Source organism: Mesocricetus auratus, unplaced genomic scaffold (genome assembly GCF_017639785.1).
Source record: "Mesocricetus auratus isolate SY011 unplaced genomic scaffold, BCM_Maur_2.0 Super-Scaffold_100021, whole genome shotgun sequence".
Taxonomy (NCBI): domain Eukaryota; kingdom Metazoa; phylum Chordata; class Mammalia; order Rodentia; family Cricetidae; genus Mesocricetus; species Mesocricetus auratus.
The window spans coordinates 10,516,439-10,534,553 of NW_024429202.1; the positions used below are offsets into that span (position 1 = coordinate 10,516,439).

Consider the following 18,115-nt stretch of genomic DNA (forward strand, 5'->3'; position numbering starts at 1 on the left):
ATTGGCAGCAGAAGGCCAACTAACTCATGTATTTGCTTTGCTTACTGACAATCCATAATGGCAGACAGATTTCAGTTTGAAATGCAGCTCCCCCACTGACTGTCGGGATTGATAGGAAATTGTTATTGTGTGCTGTTTTTCTTAAGACATCTTGGCATTTAGAAGGCTGGTAAGACCCCAAAATACTAAAGCTTCCCAGAGAGATGGAGGAAGAGGGGGCTTACAAAGCCTCTAGCTGGAGACTACCTGTAGCTTCCTTCTCTTACTTTCCAGTATTTTCAACTTCCCTTTCTCTGGTGGAACTTTTAAAATTCTACTCGTTTATTTGTTTGTCTATTTTTTATTTATGAGACAGAGTCTCCTGTGGCCCAGGCTAAGCGCACACTTGCTACTCAGGGGACAGTGACCTTGAACATCTGATCTTCCTGCTCCACTTCCCCAGAGCTGGGATAACGGAGTGCACCATCACAAACGATATATTTGGTACTGAGGATTGAACTGTGGTTTCAACTGAGCTACATCTCTAGCCCTTTTAAGTTTTTTGTTTTAATGACTGTTTATCATGTGCCTGTCATGGAAGTCACGTCAAGCCTCTTGGAAAGCAAGTGGGGTTATAGGCTAGACTATTATACATTCTCTTAACCCATGTCAGCCTGAGAGTTGATTAGATTTCCTTCTAGAGGATTCAGCTAAATGCCAGGCCACCAAGAAGAATGTCAGAGGTCATAAATTGTTGTATTCTTCTTCTGACCCTGGCCGAGGATGAAAGCCTTGTCACACAGCATCCAAAGGGTGATCGATCCTGAGGTTACCAATTGTCACTGTAACCTGTGATTTGCCCCCCCTGTGGGTTCATTACTAGGCTAACATTCAACTTTCAGAGAGACAAAGAGATGACTGCAGAAGAAGAGCCTTCCAGCAGAATGTTCTAGGTCCCCAGTAGGAAAGAACCATACCCCAGAAGGAATATATGGGGGAAGCTCTAGTGTTCTAACCAGACCACCTATCCTGAGTCCTGCATTCAAAGGAACTAGTGCTAGAGAGGGCTGTTGAAGCTCATGTGGACTTCAAGAGCCTGCAGGGTCCCCAGGGACAGAACCCACCTCCCATTTGAAACTCACCAATAGGGGACCATGTTCATTCAGGCAAGCTGGAGTGTGGATTCAGACCTCCTGGGCCTTATACCTGAGTTATTTGATTTTCATTTCTCACCTCTAAAACTAAAGTGGGCTTAACTTTCTTCTTCAATGTTACTCCAAAGTTTTTCTTTATATGCAGGGGAAACTCTCAGTTAGCCCCTAGTATGTCTTAAATGAACCACTCCATGGAACAGTAGAGATGATTCTTTACCACTGATAATAGACCTGATCTGTGTGGTTAGAAACAGCAGTTTCAACTCATGCTGCTATAGACATCTGAAACCCAAACCATAAACTTGAATTGTTTCTTACAACTTTGAGGAGACCAACTCTTTTGTTTGTAATGAATTTCTAATTTAAACTAGGAAGTAGGCAAGAAAAATAGAATTCATCTCACAAATTTTGATTGAAGCCCATGTAAGGCAGAAATTTGTATTTTACAAACCTGGAAAAAAGTGGAAAGTAAAGGAAATGTGCAAGTTGGGATCCTTTGTAATCTAAGTAATCTAGAGGCTAAAGACAGGAAGATCATGTGTTCAAAACCAGCCTGGGCTATGTAGAGAACCTCTCCAAAAGTGAATAAATATAAATAAAATAGAGAGATGTGTAGGTGTTAGGTAGCCAGTAACTATGCCCATTGAGAAAGGATGCTCCCATTTCCATTCCTTAGAGAAGTTCTAGCTTTGGGGCCTAGATACCAGCTATTGTTTCCTAATTCACTCAGTCTGGGTAGATGGCGCTGTGTCACGGAACTCATGGAAGTCAGAGATGGGATGTTGACTGCTCTCTCTACAGGTGCCGGCTACTTCATGCACTTCAATACCAGCTCGGGGGTGACAGGAGAGGTAGCCCTTCTGGAGTCTCGGATCCTTTACCCCAAGAGGAAGCAACAGTGCCTGCAGTTTTTTTATAAGATGACAGGAAGCCCCGCAGACAGACTCATTGTCTGGGTGAGGAGGGATGATGGTGCAGGCACCGTGCGCAAGCTGGCGAGGATACAGACCTTCCAAGGTATGGAGAGCCATCACAGGAGGCTTGTGGAAACCGGGGGCTGTGGCTTTTCCTTCTGCTTCTCTCTGCTGGCATCCTTTCCACCCTTCTCTTGCCCTTTCCTTCCATCCTTCCCCTACTTCCTTCTCCCCTTCCTCCATCTCCCTCATCCTCTTCTGTAGCTGCAGTTTCTTTCCAGCCTGGTCCCGCAGCCAATTAGCCCCAAATAAACAAGCAAAGACTTACATTCATCTATAAACTGTTGGCCGATGGCTAGGGCTTCTTACTGGCTAATTCTCTCTTAATTATTAATAAATAACTACTAATCCATGTATTTCTACATGGCCTTAGCTTTCCAGAGTACGCCTGGTGTATCCTATCTTCCCAGTCTCCACATGGTGTCTCTCCCTGAAAGCCTCTCTCTGCCCTCTCCCAAGAATTCTCCTCATCTCACTGGCAGTGAATCAGTGTTTTATTCATCAACCAATAAGAGAAACATATATACAGAAGGACATCCCCATCACTCTTCTGAAAGTCTATTATAATCTCTGGCATGTTTTTCCAGAATGCCTTAAGCACTTGGAAATTAAGAACTTAGGTGAGACTCCAGGCTACTTCTAGAAGAGGTCTAATGAATACACACATCCAAAAAAAGCATGTGATTCAGAGGCAGAGATGCAAAAGCAAAGAGATGCTAAACAATTGGCCATAACTGTTCTTGATTCTGTTTCAGTAAAGCCAACAACATCATTATTTAAAACACTGAAGTACTTTGGGGTCTCCTTCATAAAACTTCACAAGTAGGTTCCAGTTACTTCAGCATTTAAAATAATGACAGGAACCTAAGCCATTTAATGTATTGACTCCACTGGGGCCATTTACATGCTAAGTGTTGTTCTCTGCGTTTCTGGGAGTTAAGCAGAAACCTTTAGCTGCTAAGCTAGGCAGTAGGATGTGAAGGTCATCAGACATAGTTCTTTAAAACTAAATATTTCTGGGCTTGTTGTTGTTGCGTCAGTGAGTCAGAACAAGTAAGCGAGACGAGCTTTCCCTTTTCCCATTCAACAAAGAAGTCCTCAAAATGAAAGTGGGTAGTGGATATTGTTTGCCTTATATTAAACAGACTGCTAGTCTTTTTTTTTTTCAAGATAGGGTTTCTCTGTATTGCCTGTAGACCAGGCTGGCCTCGAACTCTCAGAGATCCGCCTGCCTCTGCCTCCAGAGTGCTGGGATTAAAGGCGTGCGCCACCAACGCCGACTCAGACTGCTACTCTTTAAGGGAGAAAATTTCTTGAGACATCTTTGGGAACACCTCTACCCACTCCATTATTGGCTGGCTGAGAACTCTGCAGTCATAACTTTTTTTCCTTTTTTTTTTTTGTGGCAGGGGAGGGTCATGGTTTGCTGTGGCCTGGCTGTAATTAATCAAAGCTAATATGGTGGAAATGGAAATATGTCACCAAGATGCCTTTTTTCTTTAGTAATCAAAACTTTATGGTAAAGAACTAGCACATAAAAAGCATTGTACAGTGAGATTAGCCAGACCTATATAGCATTTTAAAGATTCCCTTTAAAAGTAAAGAATATCTAAAATGAAAGTGTGTTGTGAATATAATGGACTGGTTTTTAACTATGTCCAGCTCACTCTGAAAATGTTACCCTGGAAGAGTGAAACCATCCCAAGTGGAATTTAGACTTCCCACAGGGCATCTTGTAAAGTCCCTAGAAATGATGTATAAATGGATTTTGAAATCAGTCTGCTCTAAGCTTGGCCTGTCCATGAGAATTTTCTGAAAGGTGAGTTGAACTGACTATGAGTTGGCATTTATGGGGTATTCAGCACAAGCTAGTTATGATCCATTTTGGAGTGGCTTATAACTTTGGTGAAATGTCTATTTTAACTCAGATGCTTATATAAAAATGTGTCTATCAATATGCTTATCAATGTGCAAGACATGGGTTTGTAAGACTTCTATATAAGCTTAGTTAAAAAATGTTTACATACAAATGTGAGTTAGTTACAAAATGTTTACACATAAATGTGAAAATGAGTACACACACACACACACAGAGAGAGAGAGAGACAGAGACAGAGACAGAGACAGAGACAGAAGGAGCTTATGTTTATAGTGAGGAGGCCAATCTGAACTACCACAGGTGAAGCTTGTCTCAAACAGTCAAGACATCACCATTACCCAACTAATTCAGGGAAGCCTCTCACTTAGATAAAGCTTAGGAATTTAATTTTAAAAGTCCCTGATCACACGGCACAGTCTCTAGTCTACCACTACCCTGCCCCACATTTTCAGCCTCATTATCACAACCTGTATTTAAAACAAAACTAAAATCAAAGCAGTTGCTCAGTAGCAAGAAGTGAGCTTTCATTCTCTTGTCTGAGTCCCACTTAGTTCACATCTATATTTTTTGTCCCCATTTTAGGCTTTCGGTCACCCAGTATATTTCCTGTTCATGTGTCCTCATGAAAGAGATGACAGCTACACAGATTCTCATGTCACTGATGTGGTCCACGTACATTCTCTGCCTTCTCAGTGTGTTTGGGCATGCAACCAGTTCCACCCAGAAAGACATGAGAACCAAGAGGGATGTTCTTCATTAGCTCTGGCTAGAAGATGCAGTAGAGGAAATAGGACATCCCCAGGGTCTCCTCTTGACTTCATTTCCAGCTGACTTTGGGCTTTGTACTCTGGCTTTTCAAATCAGGGTCCAATATCCTAGAGTGGTCCCTCATTCTCTTACCTCAGCTCTATTCAAACTTCCAACTTGTAGCTCAGCCTTGGCAAAAGAGCAAGTGGGTCCTGTCTGCTCTTAGATTGTGAGTCGTCACTGGCTTCTGGTGACCCTGGATTTCTTGGGTCACCTCCATACTGGTGTTTCCAAATATACAAGGAAAAATCTAGACAAACAGATTTTGGCAACATGTCACAAGCCGAACCGTATGAAATGTACCCATTAGCTGATTTTTGACTCCTAAAATACCTATTTTATGTGGTTCGGGTGAATGCATGGACATTTTAGTGCTACCAACAGCGGGCAGAGTGTTGTTGCAACCGCAAGTTGGCTCAGGGGGAAACCTGCGACTTTGGAAATACTGAAAAGCAAAACCGATCAAGATTCGATTATCAGTCGTAAAATAAAGTCTGGGGTTGGGGAGGGAAGTGGGGAAGGGGAGGGGGCTAAGAACAAGCGCAATGACGTGCGTGTGAAAACGCTGCAGCGAAGCCCCCTGCTGCAGGTGCTACGTCTAAATGCCACAGTGCATCTTTTTAAACAAGTGATTTGGCAAAGTTGCTTAATGTGTCTACAGTGATGCCTATGTTAGCAGCCGCCATGGAGAGTGAATGAGGGAATTGATGTGCCAGGCTCATTAACTGTTGACATCGACTGTCATAAACCTTTGTCCTCAGGAGATTCCGACCACAACTGGAAAATCGCCCACGTGACACTCACAGAAGAGAAGAAATTTCGCTATCTTTTCCAGGGCACCAAAGGTGACCCTGATAACTCAGGTGGTGGTATTTTTCTGGATGACATCACTCTGACAGAAACCCCCTGCCCCAAAGGGGTTTGGACCATACGGAATATCTCCCAGGTCATTGCAAACACAGTGAGAGGGGACAAGCTCCTGAGCCCTAGGTTCTACAGTTCTGAAGGCTACGGGGTGGGGGTGACCTTATATCCCAATGGTAGGATCAGCAGTGAACCTGGCTACCTGGGACTCGCTTTCCACTTGTGCAGTGGGGAGAATGATGGGATTCTGGAGTGGCCAGTGGAAAACAGACAGGCCATAATGACCATGCTGGACCAGGACACTGATGTCAGGAAGAGGATGTCCTTAAGCATGATGTTCACTACCTCCAACTACCATACATCTCCAGGTAGGTAATCTGAGCAAAATATGGATTGCCCCTCAGTCTGGGATGGCCAGCACCCGTGTAAAAGACAATAGCATTCCTCAGTTTTCCCTTGTGTAGAGAAGAAGCGTAGTGATGTGAGTGCAGACTTATAGGTTGTTTTTCTTGTGTGTGTGTGTGTGAGAGAGAGAGAGAGAGAGAGAGAGAGAGAGAGAGAGAGAGAGAGAGAGAGAGAGAGAGAGAGAGAGAGAGGAGAGTCTGTGTCTGCGGCATGTATCCATGTATGTGTGGAGGTCAGAGGACAGATAGTCTTGAGTGTTATTCTTCAGGCACCATTCACCTTTTCCAAAACATTTCTTCTTATTATTATTGTAAAGCATGTGTGTGCAGATGCCTTATAGACATTCGAGCCCAGATGCTAGCAGAGGTTAGAGGCATCAGATCCCCGGGAAATAGAGTTACAAAAGGTTGTGAGCTGCCTGATGAAGGTACTGGGAACTGAATTTAGGTCCGCTGTAAGAACAATTCTCACTCCTAACTGCTGAGCATCTCTCCAGCCCTCCAGTCCTCCATCCACATTGCTTTGACACAGGGTATATTAGTCTGGAACTAGTCAAGTACACTAGAATGACTAGGCAGAGAGCCCCAGGGATGTGCCTGCTACCATTGCCCCAGTGCTGGGATTACAAGCATGTGCTGCTATGCTTGGGGGTTTTGTTGCCACTGTTGTTTTAATGTGAGTTCTGGGGGTCCGACTTAGCTTCTCCATTGGATGGCAGACTGAATCACCTCTGCAGTCCTGTTGAAGTTTTTTCATGCCATTGTCCCTTCTCTATCTTAAGTTTTCTCTCAGTCATCTATGCAAAGCTCGTTCTGTGACCCAGCACTGGAGACTCGGGTTTCAGGAACTCAAATGGCCCCTACCCAACCAAGTTCAGTCTAACTGAGAAGACAGATGTTGTCCATCAGAAACTCAGCCATCATGAGGCTTTCTATAGTATTGATGTGTGAAGTCTGAGACTGACTGGCATCGGTGTGTCCATGAAATAAACTTAGATCAACAAAATATGGGCTGGGGTTTTTGTTTTTTTGTTTTTCAAAAGAGATGTGAGCCTCAATAAAGAATGAGCAGCAGATCTCCCTGTGTTCATATTAAGGAAGTCCCTCTGTAGGAGGCAAACAGAGCTGTGGTTCTCTGGCCTTCTCACCTCTCAGTTCTGGATTATAATCATGGGGTCAATATTAAACAAAACCCTTGACTGTGTGTGGAATGTGTGTGCATCTGTGTTTTAGCAAAGCCCATCGTGTAGAGTGGAGGCTAATGAGACTGTATGTCCCTCATCACTCTGCAGCTATAAACGACTCTGTCATCTGGGACAGGCCATCCAAGGTAGGAATCTATGATAAGGACTGTGACTGTTATAGAAGCATTGACTGGGGTTGGGGCCAGGCCATCTCCCACCAGATGCTGAAGAGAAGACGTTTTTTCAAGGACGACACCCTCATCATCTTCATAGACTTTGAAGGTACTGTGTTAGACTTCCTGGGCCAATAATTCTCAGCTCTGCATGGCCTATTGGTTTACATTGATTTAAAGTCAGTTGGGGAGGTGGGAATCTTTTTTTTTCTTTTTTTAAGAAAAAGGCAGTGTTACAATAGCCACATTTTACTTGATTGGTCAAGAATTTGTACTTTTGAATGATGCTTTGAATATGTTGTTTGACACATAGTCATGCAGAGTATATCATATGATACAGTGATACATGTATCTATGATGTGACTAGTAACCCAGGACAAGTGTTTCTAGTGTTTCAAATGCCCATAATTTCTTTGTATTAAAGACTATAATCTTTAACTGTCCCTGGGAGAAACCAAAATTTCATCCTTTTGAAGTGCTATCTTTATGATAGTTTATCAGATATGAAAGTATGTTGACTTCAGGTCAGCCTCAATCTATGTGCCCCTGGTTTGGTGATGCAAACTCAGTCAGTCAATGTGTGACAGAATCATGTTACAATAAAAGGGCTGGCATCATGAGAAAAACCACTTTTCTATGTAGTATACGGTATAGATGAGTCTCGGGGAACTTCCAGAAGTGGGTGCCCATCACAGTCAGTTAATGATCTTGGGTCCTTTCACTGCCATGGCCTGTTTCCTGAAGATCTCACCCACCTGAGCAAGACTGAAGTTCCAGTTCCAATCCAAAGTGTGAACTCCCGAGGTCTCCTTCTTCAAGCTCAGGAGCCTCCTGTCTTGGGAAAAAGCTCTGGAAGAGCTGTAATGGAGGAAGCCCTGCCAAGCAGCCTGGACCAGGGACAACCCAGCCGACAGAAGCGGTCAGTGAAGAATACTGGCCCCATGGAGGATCACAACTGGCCACAGTACTTCAGAGACCCCTGTGACCCAAACCCATGCCAGAATGATGGCGTCTGTGTGAACGTGAAGGGCATGGCCAGCTGCAGGTAGGCTCCAAGGCCAAGGGTGGCATGAGGTGAATGGGGTAGCGTATCTGAGTCAAATTTGCTGTTCAGAAACTCACAATGATGGGGCTGAGGAGGTCTGTCAGTTGGTAACCTGCTTGATGCACAACCAGAGGACTTGAGTTTGGGTCCCTAGTGTCCTCCCAGAAATCAGAGAGCACAATGGCACACTTCTGTAACCCCAGTGCTGGAAAAGTGGGGATGGGAGAATCCATGGAGTTCACTGGCCTGACAGCCTTGCTAAATCATCCATCTTCCAGTTCTGTGAGAGACCCTGTCTCATAAAAGAAGGTGAAGAGTGATGGAAGAAGGTAACCAGTGTCTATCTCTGGCAACATGCATTTGAACGCACCACACACACACACACACACACACACACACACACTACATAAAAGGATGTGACAGTGACTACATTATACAATGTATAATGTTTGCCTTGAGGACTATTGATCACACTACGGCTCACAAATGACCTACGGGCTTTAGCCTAAAGACTTTCTTCTCTTTGACCTGCTATAGAGATTGAAGGTCAAACTTAAATCTTCATGAATAGCAGATTGGTAGTTTTAGAATTCATCAATTCTGTTCTATTATTATGCTTCCAGTAACCAGAATGGGAACATGTGCTTATCATCATATTTCTGCTTTCTGGATATCATTTTGTCCTCCTCAGTAATATACGACATGATCTGAATTCTCTTTTCTGCCCTGGAGACATAGTTCTTCTTACCTTCATCTAGTGTATCAGGGAGATGAATGCACAAAGGGTAATTTGTCCCAAATTATCCAGATAAACAACGCTGGAGCTGGGACTTGCATATCCGAATGCCTGTCTGTGCAGTTTGCTGTGTAAGATAGTCGTGTTTCTAATGTTTGCACAAAAACCAAAGAATATGCCATAAACAAGTGTGTGTAGGGAGAGAAACATCTCCTGCAGTTGGCAGGATGCAAGCAGATGCAGGGGACATGCAACATGCTGCATGCTATCCCCAACGGGCTTGTTTCCGCTGTTTTTCTTCTGAGCTTTTACTTGGAAATAATTTCAGGCTTGTGGATACACTGCATAAACACTGTAGATTTCCCTGTGTTCTTAAATTGTTTTCCTGTCATATTAGCATCTCACACAATCATGTTTCAACTAGCAAAGGCAAAACATGAACAATAGCACAACTCCATGGAGCAGACAACAGACTTCATCCAGATTGCAACAGGTTTCCCTGAAGGCCCCTTTTTATTCCAGGACCCCACAATGCATTCCGTCCCATGTCTCCTTAGTTTCCTTCAACTTGGAACAATCCTTGTCTTTCATCCCTTTGACAACTTTGAAGAGTGACTCCATTACTCTGTAACATTTTCCTTAATTGTTTTGACTCTAGATCTTTTTTCATGATTAGATTGAGCCTATGCTTTAGATACCAGGGGCCAAGAGCACTTTGCTCTTGTTATGTTCAGTGCTCCTGGGGACACATCAGAAAGTGCTGGCTCATTCCAGATAGGGCACCAACAACAGATCAAAGACTAGGCCTGCCCCTCTGCCTGTCCTCAGATGCCGCATCCCCGCAGGTATGCCGACTAGCCTTGCTTGCCCCAGCAGCTGGCATGCAGGCATCAAATTATTCCTTCCCACGGCCCTATATCTGGGGGTTTGGGGGATAAGCTTGCTAAACGTAACTCAAGCTAGTGGCATTGGGTCAGAAGAAAGATATGCCTGATTGCTATTGTTAATTTTTAAGAAGCAAATTCCCAAGCTAGAGATGAAGCCAAAAAAAAAAAAAAAAAAAAAAAGCCTGGTGTTGTGGCTTATTTTCGTAATTCCTGCTGCTTGAGAGGCCAGTGCAGGAAGATCATGGGTTTGAGGCCAGCAGGAGCTATGCAGTAAATGCCAGGCTACTCTGAGGTGTCACAATGCTACCTTGTCTCAACACTCAATTCCAGGGATAAGAAAAGGACACCCCAGCCTACTCCACTGAGCTGCCACTGAGATTCTTGGAACAAAGGCGGGGTTTGTCATTTTGGAAGCTGTGGAACCCTTCCCCTAACGATTGTGATGCTAAGTGACATTTTAAAAAGCAAACAGTCCCCATGTTTACCTACTATGTCCCTACTTTGGGTTAACAACCTTAACTGGTACAGGACCTGTTTTTCAGCTTCAGGTGGGAAACACCAAGCACGTGACTCTGAGAGTTATTTGTCCTTCCACATCTCAAGTAATGACATGGAGAATGGCTGGGTTACAAGCCCGGCCTGTGGTTAAATGAACAGATGTGTATGAAGCCTGTGGTTGGGCTGGCAGTGGTCTTCGACTGTTTGCTACTGCTATTGCTGTTATTCGTGGGTCCTGTTGCTGGTGAGCGCCTGAGGTCCAGGTAGTTTCCACTCTCTGTGTCCTGCTCCACAGGTGCGTCTCCGGGCATGCCTTTTTCTACACGGGAGAGCGCTGTCAGGCCATGCAAGTACATGGCAGCGTGCTGGGCCTGATCATTGGCGGCATCACCGGCCTGATCTTCTTGACCTTTGTCACATTTAGCAACACTTACCAGAAGCTGATGCAGTGAGCAGGTCCCTGTGGATGTCCACCAGACTGCAGAAGGGCCTCGCCCATCCCGGCTTCCTTCCTGTGCTCAGCGTACTTTGGGATAATTTTTATCAAGCGTGCTTGAAAGGGTTCCCAAAACCAAAGCTGCCAGCCTAGTATGTGGCTCTTACCACTTCCATCCCCACAGAGCTCTTGTTAGCCTTCTGTGAATTCCTGGTGAATCCTTATGTCCTGAGCCAGCAGCCATCACATTTAATTATAAACCTTTGCTTACTTGACCCTCTCCCCTTGCATCACGCTGGACCCTCTTCCTTTGGATCGCAAGCTCCAGTCAGGTAGGGACCCGTTATCATCAGCCACCACGTTGGCCCCATTGCTAGAAGCACACTTGGCAGGTGTGTTGTGGGTGCTCCATAAGTATTAAATGAATGCAGCAACAAGCCAGTGAATAACTGTGGTGTAATAGTCTTTTATTTCTATTTCAGAGCATACAACGTACGATTAAATCTATGTGCAGCTATTTTAAAACCAAACAGTTTTTACCAGACAGTGGTCTTATTGCTCATTTAGTATCCCATGAAATGATTTCAAAGATGCCTCTGGTAGGCTGAGTTTCCATGGCATGTGCTTTCTTTTTGCTCTGGTTTTAATGGAAAGACTTAATAAATCCGATAAAGATGGAATATGCGTGCTCTATGTCTCCATTGTGAGTGTGTGCATGGTGTGTGTGTGTGTGTGTGCATGGTGTGTGTATGTGTGTGTGTGTAGATGCCCAAAATTTCTTTTTGAGAGGTTAAAATTATAAAGTGTATTTTGAGACTGGATTTGTATCTGAGCTTGTAGAATGTTTGTCTAGCAATCCGGAAGCCCAGGGTTGCTCCCCCAGAACCGCACGACTTGGCAGCCCCTATCTGTGATCCACCATTCAGGAGGTGGAAGCAGGAAGATCAGGAGTTCAAGGTCATCCTCAGACGCAAGTTCCAACCAGGGCTGCATGAGACCCTGTATAACGGTGGTGATGGTGATGAGCGGCGCACTTTCTATGGTATTCATGCATACCTGTGCTATATTATTGTATTATGTTAGCAGACCAAAGGCATCAGGTAGAACTTAAAGACAGACACGTTTTTAGCCATTTGTCTAGCTGTCACCTCCAGCTGGTGAAACGAGGCTGCCACAGGAGAGTTGCAGGATGAACCTAACGAAAAGGGAAGCTTTGATTCCCCTCCTCAGCCAGCAGAGAGTTGGCTCTTGACATTTAACTACAAGAGAGTCCCAGCTACCCTAGTAGCCCAGGATTTAGGTGACCAGACTTCTTCGTCACGGGCTTCATTGCATCTCCATGGAGTTAGTATGTACTCAGAAGAGTCCCTTGTCAAGACAGGCGACTAGCATGCATCGTGTCACAAAAGGACTCGGGACAGGCACTCTCTGACTGGAGATATAGAAGCATGCCTGGGAACATGCCCGGCCGGAGCAGCCGGCACCATGGCATAGCCCCTCCCCAGAGTTTCTAGTTTGGTAGGCCTTCGGTGAGTTGTATTTCTAACAGGCTGCCAGGTGATGCCCATGCTGCTGGCCTCCTCCACGTCCCTTAAGATACACGTTCCGGCAGTGGTGACACAGCAGCAGAGGCAGGTGGATGTCCAAGTTCGAAGCCAGCCTGGCCTCCAGAGTGAGTTCGAGGACAGCCAGCGATACACAGAGAATCTCAAAAACAAACAAACAAATAAGAAATGCTGTTGTTCTAGTGAATAGAAGGCAGTCCGCTGGTCAGGCATCCTGGATGTAGGCTTGGATCAACCAGCCAGTCAGCTGTGTGTGTGTGTGTGTGTGTGTGTGTGTGTGTTATTAAGAAGTCACTCAAGCTTGCTGGGCCTTGGTGGTGCATGCCCCTTTAGTCCCAGCACTCAGGAGGCAGAGGCAGGTGGATCTCTGTGAGTTCGAGGCCAGCCTGGTCTACAGAGTGAGTTCCAGGACAGGCTCCAAAACAATACAGAGAAACCCTGTCTCGAAAAACCAAAACCAAAACCAAAACCAAAACAATCACTCAAGCTGTTCTTGGGTCTAACTAGTCACTGATTCCATCTTGCTACTCAATCTCATCATCTCAAGAATAGCGCAGTAACTAGAAAAATCCATTCATGGTTCAGAAACAGTAGTCTGGCTGGATCAGCTGATGGAATCCTCTTCTGAGTGAGGGAGACCAGGGACAAATAGGGTCGTAGTTAAGTTGGTTACTCTGTTCTGGCAATTCAGCCTCTCCAGTGCCAAGAGCATGCGTAGTACTCATCACACCTGTAATACCCCTACCCATGTCATTTGTTCTAAGTTACTTTCTCCCCCCTTCCTCTCTTTTTCTTTCTTTCTTCAAACTAGAGCTTTCTATGTAGCTCAGGCTAGCCTCAAACTCATGGTGATCCTCCTGTCTCAGCTTCTCAAGTGCTTGGATCACAGGTGTGCACCACCATGCTTGCCTTCATATTTCTTAGACTGTTGCTGTTGTTTTAAGATTTATACACATTTCACGTGCTTTAGCCTATTGTGATTACGTTTTGAAATTGATTGAGAATGTCATACATGCATATAGTATGTCTTGATCAAACCCAGCCCTCAACTTGCCACTCTCCACAGATTCCACTTAATGCTTCCAGTGCGCACATGGGTGTGGAACTGCCCACTGAAGGGTGGGGAAGTCTATCAGGGGCACAGCTCTGAAGAAAACTGACCCCCCTACCTCCCTGCAGTGGCAGTCAGTTGCCAACGGCTCCTCAGTTAGGTGTGGGACATTATGAGACCCTCCCATCCATACTGAATTTACCTGACTTGGCTTTTTTAGACCATTGATAAAGATCTGCAGACAATAACCAACAAGTATCAGTGACTGTTCTAGGAGCACCCTGGGTACCCATCAGTCTCCTCTGGGGCATGGACTTCAGTCGCGCTGCATCCTGCAGAGCGTTGCCTTTGGCCCATTTACAAGTAAATCATAGCCTAACCCCTTTGTGTATGAGCCTGCCCCTTTCTGTTGGATTACACTGTCTTCCCTATGACTTGACAGAATCCCAGAGACACCAAGTCCAGTGCCTGCACCGGAGTGAACTGGGAGCTGGCCACAGAGAACAGGTACAGCAGAGAGGCCACAGGACACTTAAGGACAGGCTCTGTCACTCTCAATGGGTTTCAGAAAAGTTTAAGGAGACAAACACTTGCGAAGATGCTATAAAATCAAGCTAATCTATATCTGACACTACCTAGAGTTCTTTTTTGCTTGTTTTTCTGTATTCTGGATACTGGTTTGGTGTGTGTGTGTGTGTGTGTGTGTGTGTGTGTGTGTGTGTGTGTGTAACTAGTCATCTATATTTTGACATACACAAATATAGCTAAACCACCTGTTCTGGTTATCTTCAATGCTTTCTGAATATGTTTCTCCAAAAAATCTCTGGGAAAATTGAATTTTAAAAAAATTAATATATCATAGGGCTGGAGAGATGGATCAGGGCTTAAGAGTGATTGTTGTGACTGCAGAAAATTGGAGTTAGATTCATAATACCTGAGAATCTCACAACTGTCTGGAACTCCAGTTCCAGGGGACCTGACAACAGCTGTCTTCCGGCCTCACAGGGCACCAGCACGCACTTGCACATACTCACACACAGACACTAATATTAAGTCTTTTTTAAAGACGTATCATGTTTATTCTCTGGTGAGTACTATTTGCCCAACAGTGGAAAACACTAGTGAGCTTGGCTGAGAGACAGTGAATCAGATGCTGGTGACCGACCTCTAATAAACACTTACGTGCAGGAAAGTGGCAGAAAAGATTTGACAGCAGAAGATAGCCCAACAGGGTACATGCCTGCATATGTGTGTGCATGAGTACTCTTGTGAGAGATTTGACAGGAAAGGGAAGCAGTCTGTGTGTGGGAGGTGGGGACATGCGTGTGCACACATGCACATGAGAGCACGTGTATGTGTTTGTAGGAGTTGAAGCTCAAAGTAAGCTTCAAGTCTCCAGACAGACTCTGTCCTTCTCAGCCTTTCTCAGTGTTGCCCAGGGTCAGTCCTGGATCCCAGAGTGGACTGATACATGGACTCATTTGGGTCACAGCTTTCCTCGGGACCTAGACAAATTTAGGAGAATTGGACCCACGTGTGACCCACCAGCTCCATGGAAAGTAGTAATGCCTTAAGATTTTTCTCAGGAGAGAAGTAAAAGGAGAGGTTAGCCAGGTGTGGTTAGCCATGTGACAGCTCTCAGGGCTTAGGAGACAGATGGCAGGAGACTCAGGATTTCAAAGAGTTTGAGGCCATCATAAGCCAGGTTTGACCCTGTCTCCAAAATCAAAAGGCAAACAAACAATAGACAAAGCGAAGTCTAAAGACATCAGAAGAGAGTGAAGAGAGAGCTAAAGGCAGAGGCAGGTTTTCAGTCACAGGCAAAATGGCCACCAGCAGGTTTCTCAGGAATAGAAAGCCTGTCCACCAGGCCACCTGGAGCAGCTTCCATGCCCTCCTCCCCTCACAGGAGGTGGGGTGGGTGTCCAAGCTTGCCTAGCAGAATAGAAGCGTTAATGCTGCCTGTTAGCTTCTCAGGGTCTTTAGACTCACACATCCTTAGTTACTTCCTTTATCCTAAGGACTGATTAAGGCTGATTAGAGGGGAAGCTGTCCTGTAGGCAGTGAGGAGGTGACTGGGGGAGGGGGGGAACAGAGAAAGGGGAAGTCTCTGAATTTCCGAAAATGACATGGAGCTAGGATGTGGTAGGTTGGGCAGTTTACTTAGGAACTTTTTCTGCGTGTGAAGTAAAGTCATTTCAACCCCTTTTTCAGTCTCCACTACTGGCAGAAAACATAATTTTACCAGACACAATGGTATCTGCAGGGCCAACATGCGACTGAGGCTAAACCAGCCACGACACCCTGAACTGCATCTGTGTTAGCCTCAGAGGTTTCTTTCCCAAGTTTGTCTTGGAATGAAATAAACACGGACAGGCAGAGCCACCAAAGGAAACCTGGGCACTCAGAATGTTGCCTTAGTCCCGGAACTATGTCTGAGTCTGTCATCCCTAGTGACGGGAGCTCACAAGTGCCCGTTGCTTGAACTCCTTCGTTTGTGTTTCTGTTGCTATCTGTCCCTCTGCTGATGTGGCATAGCTGGGTCATCAGGAAAGACAGAAAGTCACAGAACTGTGAGAATTTAACGAGTTCAGTGGAGTGTGTGGTCTCAGAAGCTGACCTGAGGGAGGGAAGTTTGCCAGACTCTCAGCTTGATCGTTGAATTTGTCTTCCATTCTGGCTTGAATGCACGGGCTAGATTGAAACTCAAACCTTACTTAAATTTTGATTTACGATATCATGTACTTGCAGTAGAAAGGGGTTCAGGAGCCCCTATACCTAACTTGGTGACCTCAACAGGAGAGCATGCCAGTTTCCTTTGTAGTATGACTCTTTTTTTGTAGGTCAACCATACCTCAGTAGATGGCCACACACCCACCAGTATATGGGCATGCAAACTGAAGTCAGAGTGCTATTAAAAACAAAGACCAAGAAAACATGAAGTTGGGGCCAGGTATAGGTGAATCTGGGAGGAGTTATAGGGAGAGGCTGTGGATACAACCAAATCTTCCTCAAATATGATCAAAATACACTATATAAAATTCCCAATAAAATACTTTTAAAAGAAAAAAAAGATACTATGGATCTTGGAAATTGTTCTACTTCTTTCTTGTGTGTGTGATGTCTGCCTGTGTGCACCATCGTGTGTGTATGTGTGTGTGCACATGGAAGCCAGAGGTGCATGTTGGACATCTTCTTCAATCTGTCTCCATCTCTCAGGTCCTTGTTCTGGCTTGGGAAGCTCTTACCTGACTGAACCATCTTCCCAGCCCCTGGAATTCTTCTCAAAGACTCCTAACCATAAATTAAATATGAAAGCAGAGAGACTGTTAATTTTTCTGAATAGAGATTCTATGTAAACCTCAGAATAGCTCTAGGGAAGGACTCAAAGTGCCAATGACTTTATTCAGTCATGTCTGGGTTCTAAGTTTGTGACCTGTTAGCTCTATAAGAATCCCTCAGCAATCAGTAGAGATTGCACCGTTATCACCTCCTTTTACTTTGTGGAAACTGAACCACAGGGTGCTTTTTCCCAAGTTTATGTGGGACATGCGCCATAGGCCATGCAAGTCACGGACTGACTTCCACACAACGTCGGGACAGGCTTTTAATCAAGCAGCCTCATCAGCCACGTCACCTGTCTTCTCATGCAAGTGAAGCAAGAATCAGATGACTCAGACCCCCACTACTTCAGTCTTCAGCTTACAGGAGAAGCATGGAGTAGCCAACTCTGTTTGGACAGTGTCTCAAATTTCCATGATCAATATTTTAATTCAGCCTCCAAAACTCACACTTCATTTCTGGGAAATCACCTTTCCCTTCCCTTTGGTAGTCAATGACCTGAGAATGCTTGCTAGACCTGTGCCAAGAATAAAAAACAACACCTTCAACACCAGACTGTACAGCCATATTTGAATGACAACTAGTAATTAAAAGGGCAACGGGTGGCCAAGCTGCTGTGTTTGGGGTGTCCACTTGGGGGTTAATCTGAGGGCTACCATTGGAACTGCAATTCTTTGTCATTTTCTTGGACTGATGAAGGAAGCTGAGTTTGCCCAAAACATTGGTCACCTGCTCCTGTGTGAAATAATTAAATGAGGTTAAAGTTGAGTTAGATTGAACTTGGGGCTGTAGAGATGGCTCAGCAGTTAAGAGCACTGGCTGCTCTTCCAGAGAACCCCAGTTCAACTGTCGACACCCACATGTAGCATGCTAACAATTACCTGTAGCTCCAATTGCAGAGAGTCCATGTCCTTTTCTGGCCTCCACGGACACCAGGCTTAATTATGGTATATAGACATACATGCAGGCAAAACACTGGTAAGACTTAATCGTCTACCTTTCCTGTCTGTCATTCTCTCTCTCTCTCTCTCTCTCTCTCTCTCTCTCTCTCTCTCTCTCTCTCTCTCTCTCTCACTCACACACACACACACACATTTTGGAGTCTAACAACCCATCCTCTTATGCATGCCTCCTCGT

The 18,115-nt window shown here is 44.9% G+C and overlaps 1 protein-coding gene across 2 annotated transcripts in view; it reads left to right on the top strand.

Moving 5' to 3' along the window:
* The window catches only part of Mep1a (meprin A subunit alpha), a 33,933-nt gene extending 22,233 nt beyond the window's left edge, over positions 1-11,700 (top strand). For both annotated transcript variants that reach the window (XM_040729443.1, XM_005072440.3), the window contains exons 10-14: positions 1,935-2,150; positions 5,555-6,025; positions 7,354-7,527; positions 8,163-8,463; positions 10,880-11,700. In XM_040729443.1, the coding sequence (XP_040585377.1) occupies positions 1,935-2,150; positions 5,555-6,025; positions 7,354-7,527; positions 8,163-8,463; positions 10,880-11,036 (1,319 nt within the window). In that variant the 3' untranslated portion in view covers positions 11,037-11,700. The remainder of the gene's footprint in view (positions 1-1,934; positions 2,151-5,554; positions 6,026-7,353; positions 7,528-8,162; positions 8,464-10,879) is intronic.
* Positions 11,701-18,115: the final 6,415 nt, after the last annotated feature.